General features: G+C 46.0%; 1 protein-coding gene across 1 annotated transcript; it reads right to left on the reverse strand.

Annotated features, from left to right (window-relative positions):
* Positions 1-796: 796 nt before the first annotated feature.
* Positions 797-2589, reverse strand: LOC144591814 (putative G-protein coupled receptor 139). Its single transcript, XM_078395835.1, has 2 exons — positions 2502-2589; positions 797-1689 (listed from the first exon to the last, which is right to left on the reverse strand). Exons 1-2 carry the CDS (start codon positions 2587-2589, stop codon positions 797-799), a joined length of 981 nt encoding a protein of 326 aa, XP_078251961.1.
* Positions 2590-5541: the final 2952 nt, after the last annotated feature.

The following is a 5541-nucleotide window of genomic DNA, read 5'->3' on the forward strand; positions in this document are numbered from 1 at the left end:
AACCTGGCCCCATGATATGATATGATATATATGATGATATGATATGATATGATACCTGACTGACCTCCTCCACAGACACACTCCCACCTGCACCCTCTGCTCTGCTACTGCCAACCTCCTGTCCCCCCCATCCGGACAAAACTCAGATCCTGGGGGGACAGGGCTTTCTCCATCGCTGCTCCCACCCTCTGGAACTCACTACCCAAAACCGTCAGAGACTCCTCCTCACTCACCACATTCAAAACATCACTGAAGTCTCACCTGTTCAGCACTGCCTTCAACCACTGACCGTCATCTCACCTTCTGTCTCCTTTTTCTGTTCGTTTACTTATTTATCTATTTATTTTCTTCTCTATGTTCTAGTAATCCCTGTAAAGCGTCTTTGAGTGTTTGAAAAGCGCTATATAAATGTAATGCATTATTATTATTATTATTATTTGCATAGAATGCGTAACACATACATCCACCATTGGCTTTAATTAAATGGCACAGACGGTTATAAGACCATGACACAACCGGTCTGCAGGGGGCGCACGATCCTTTACTCTGACACATACAGGTAGCCCGGTCCAGAAACACTCAGAGCCGGTCTCATTCATTCCCTTTACTCCCTGCTCCGGCAATCAGCTCGCATTGTTTCAGTCCCGAGACAGTTGATCGAAACATTCACCATGACTACTTTATTGCAACTCTCCCAGACCCACCAGTGTGTCTTTGTTTCAGCTCTTAATAGACGACGCTGCCGTGGTTACCTCGTTAACATATTCACTACAGATTAACATTTATTACATCAAATTTATTTTTGAGCAATCTTAAGACATATTGTGAAGGGATACTTGATTGCATTCTTCAGTTCGTCTCTGACCTTAGACTGAGTGAGCACATAAATAAACGTGTTCGTGCACGAACTTAGAATTTTCAGCATGTTCGCAGTTGAAATTGCGAAATGCCTTGGGTTATCGTAGCTTTGGACTTGGTGTAAGTTGGCAATATGCGTGTACATGAAGAAGCACACGTCCGTAAGCCACAGGAGGATGAAACTTCCGGACACACAGAAGAGTAGAATGATCGATTTCCTTCGACTCTGCATCTCCGGGTCCAGCTGTTTCTCGCCACCGGCGTGTGCGCGGAGCTTCCTGCGGGCTCGGCTCGCCACCACTATGGATCTGACCGTCAAGATATTAAGCAACACAATAACGAAAAATGGAACCAGAGGGGTTAAAATGGTGTGAATCCAAGAGAAAGCAAGCCACCCGGGGTGGAAAAAATACTCCGGCATTTCCAAACACCCGATTGGCAGGTCTATATAATAAGAATAAAATGCAAAGTAGTAGGGGATGTTCCGTAATAAGCTCACCACATACACTGTTGCTATCGCCACCCTGGCGATTCTAACCGTGCAGTACCTGGTCTTAAAGCCCTGGCAACAAATGGCCACAAAGCGATCAAATGTAAAAGCGACAGTTAACCAGACCGAGCAGTCCAGGGATACATAGGCCATCACTCTTTGCAGCGTGCATGCAACAGTGTGAGAGTACCCGCGAAAAATCGCACCGTAAAGTTTATATATCGTCACGTTGAAGAAGACGGCCGTTAGATCTGCTGCCGCCATCGCCACCAGATGGTGAGTGATGCACCTGGACAGTCCGCAATTTCCCCGTCCGATAACGATGATCGCCACTAAATTACCTGTGGGGAAATGAACACAGACGGCTTTTGAGCCTGGTCATCAGATGCAAGGTGCTCTCCATGTTGGTGGTCATGGTGCAGGCACGACCCCTACAGCTCTCCTGCGGTATGACAGTCACCCGAGCCAAATATCAATTCATCATGAAATGTGTACGAATGAACTGCAGGTGCTGGCTTAAACCGAAAATTGAAGGTGGGTTTGGGTGGTATGTGTTCAGATGAAGTAGCCGTGTCCAGCAGAGACACGGTACGAAACGCCAACTTTGTGTGTGGCTGCTTCAGTCTCCGTGTATTCCGGGAGAAAGACACTCTGGACCCAGTGTTGCTATCATCTCCATCCGGAATTAGTACAGACTTCCGAAACCGTTCTAACAATTGTCCGAGTGATCGGCAAACAAACGATTATAATTGTGGCTTTTCAGTGGCATTAAAAGTGAGGATTTGTTTCCCCGGAGCCCGCACTTTGTATAAAACTTCACCTCGGGAACCACGCAGGGACCGCGCACTGCGAACCTTTCTGAGCCACTCCGAGTGTTGCATCTCCCCCTCCCATCAGCGACCCTCTTCAGTTCCCCGTCGGCATCGTGCGCCGACATCCCGCATCGTTTCCTCTCACTGACATCTACCAACAAAATACAAAATAAGCAACTTCTTGAAGTAATTTCAGAGACACGCTGTTGTCTTGTGTTTGCGTGGCGGATATATTAGATGGACAAACCCCGGGCAATCCTTCACTCTCCTGATCCGACGGAGGAGTTGCAAAAATTTAACCTCTTAACGGTGTTAAATGGCAAGCGGATATAATGACTTACTGAGCAGTCCGACGACCGTGATGAAGTAGTCAAAGTAATATTCGACACGGAGAAGGGTATATATCCGGTCAGTGCTACTAGTCCCCATCGCTGATATCGGTGGGACATAAAGATGTGGCCTATGCTGTCAATGGTCTCAGGTAGATCGTCACCGCCAATAGCTCAAGGTCCCCGGTCAGGTTTATTTATACCTCACGAAATTCTGATGCCGTCAATTACATTTCTCCCAGCTGCACATTAATTCCGCTACTTATAAAGATTGTGAAATTCTGTTTATCTGATATTTCTGCGATACCTCTTGAGATTGTCCAAAGATTGTTTTGTACATCTGCCAAAACCTTCTCTGCCTGTTTTGTATCTAAGTTTTCAACATAATGGAAAGAACTGACAAATGAACACCAGTCCGGCTCCCACCACCTCCACCTTCAATCCCCAAGCTCCCCATTCGTTCAGCCATCATTCAGGTTTTCACGCGATCTCGGTTGGGCTGACAAAAATGAACCAAACCGAAACGAACCAAAGTAAACCAAACCGAAACAGACCAGGATTGGATGGGGGGCTGTGGACAGATGTGGTTCAGTTCTCTTGCAGCACGGGTTTAATAAATACCGGGATGGTTCCCGTTAAATTGGAATTTTTGGCGACAGAGAAGATTCACGAGGATGGTGCCACGATTGGAGGGTCTGAGTTACAGGGATAGATTGAGTAGGCTAGGACTCTATGCCTTGACGCGCATGAGGATGGGAGTGATCTTATAGAGTTGTATAAAATCATGAGAGGAATAGATCGTGTAGATGCACAGAATCGTTTGCCCAGAGTAGGTGAATCGAGGACAAGAGGACGTCGGTTTCATGTGAAGGAGAAAAGATTTAGTAGTAATCTAAGGGATACAATTTTCAAAGAAAAGGTAGTGGGTGTATGAAACAAGCGTCAAGAGGAGGTAGTTGAGGCAGGGACTATCCCAATATTGATGAAACTGTCAGACAGGTACAATGATCGAACAGGCTGAGAGGAATATGGACCACATTCGGGCAGATGGGACTTATGTAGCCGGGATTTGTTGGCCGGTGTGGGACAAAGGAACTGTTTATAGAAACATAGAAACATAGAAACATAGAAAATAGGTGCAGGAGTAGGCCATTCGGCCCTTCGAGCCTGCACCGCCATTCAATATGATCATGCCTGATCATCCAGCTCAGTAGCCTGTACCTGCCTTCTCTCCATACCCCCTGATCCCTTTAGCAAAAAGGGCCACATCTAACTCCCTCTTAAATATAGCCAATTAACTGGCCTCAACTACCTTCTGTGGCAGAGAATTCCACAGACTCACCACTCTTTGTGTGAAGAAATGTTTTCTCATCTCGGTCCTAAAGGACTTCCCGCTTATCCTTAAGCTGTGACCCCTAGTTCTGGACTCCCCTAACATCGGGAACAATCTTCCCGCATCTAGCCTCTCCAGCCCCTTAAGAATTTTATATGTTTCTATAAGATCCCCCCTCAGTCTTCTAAAATCCAGCGAGTACAAGCCCAGTCTATCCAGTCTTTCCTCATATGAAAGTCCCGCCATCCCAGGGATCAATCTGGTGAACCTTCTCCGTACTCCCTCTAAGGCAAGAACGTCTTTCCTCAGGTTAGGAGACCAAAACTGCACACAATACTCCAGGTGCGGTCTCACCAAGGCCCTGTACAACTGCAGCAGAACCTCCCTGCTCCTAAACTTAAATCCTCTTGCTATGAATGCCAACATACCATTCGCTTTCTTCACTGCCTGCTGCACCTGCATGCTTTCTTTCAATGACTGGTGCACCATGACACCCAGGTCACGTTGCATCTCCCCTTCTCTCAATCGGTCACCATTCAGGTAATACTCTGCTTTCCTGTTCTTGCCGCCAAAGTGGATAACCTCACATTTATCCACATTATAGTGCATCTGCCATGCATTTGCGCACTCGCCTAATCTATCCAAGTCACTCTGCAGCATCCTAGCATCCTCCTCGCAGCTAACACTGCCACCCAGCTTTTGTCATCCGCAAACTGAGAGATGTTGCATTCAATTCCCTCGTCCAAATCATTAATATACACTGTAAATAACTGGAGTACCAGCACTGAGCCTTGCGGTACCTCACTAGTCACTGCCTGCCATTCCGAAAAGGACCCGTTTATTCCTACTCTTTGCTTTCTATCCGCCAACCAATTTTCTATCCACCTCAACACTGAACCCTCAATACCGTGTGCTTTAAGTTTGAACACCAATCTCCTATGTGGGACCTTGTCGAAGGCCTTCTGAAAGTCCAGATATAACACATCGACTGGTTCTCCCTTATCCACTCTACTAGTTACATCCTCGAAAAATTCTATAAGATTCGTCAGACATGATTTGCCTTTTGTAAATCCATGCTGACTTTGTCCGATGATTTCACCACTTTCCAAATGTGATGCTATCATATCTTTAATAACTGACTCTAGCATTTTCCCCACTAACGATGTTAGGCTAACTGGTCTATAATTCGCCGTTTTCTCTCTCCCTCCCTTTTTAAAAAGTGGGGTTACATTAGCTACCCTCCAGTCCTCAGGAACTACTCCAGAATCTAAAGAGTTTTGAAAAATTATCACTAATGCATCCACTATTTCAAAGGGTACTTCCTTATGCACTCTGGGATGCAGCCTATCTGGCCCTGGGGATTTATCTGCCTTTAATCCATTTAATTTACCTAACACCACTTCCCGACTAACCTGGATTTCCCTCAGTTCCTCCATCTCATTAGACCCCCGGTCACCCGCTATTTCCGGCAGACGGTTTATGTCTTCCTTAGTGAAGACAGAACCAAAGTATTTGTTCAATTGGTCTGCCATCTCCGTGTTCCCTATGATGAATTCACCTGCTTCCGAATGCAAGGGACCTACATTTGTCTTAACTAATCTTTTTCTCTTGACATATCTATAAAAGCTTTTGCAGTCAGTTTTTATGTTCCTTGCCAGTTTTCCCTCATAATCTATTTCCCTTTCCTAATTAAGCCCTTTGTCCTCCTCTGCTGGACTC

This window comes from Rhinoraja longicauda, unplaced genomic scaffold (assembly GCF_053455715.1).
Source record: "Rhinoraja longicauda isolate Sanriku21f unplaced genomic scaffold, sRhiLon1.1 Scf002063, whole genome shotgun sequence".
Lineage (NCBI taxonomy): Eukaryota > Metazoa > Chordata > Chondrichthyes > Rajiformes > Arhynchobatidae > Rhinoraja > Rhinoraja longicauda.

Excerpts from the sequence above, each read along its gene's own strand:
- LOC144591814 (XM_078395835.1), bottom strand. The coding sequence starts at position 2,589 with ATGGGGACTAGTAGCACTGACCGGATATATACCCTTCTCCGTGTCGAA. Across the intron at positions 1,690-2,501 it reads CACGGTCGTCGGACTGCTCA|GTAATTTAGTGGCGATCATC; the intron begins GTAAGTCATTAT and ends ATTTCCCCACAG.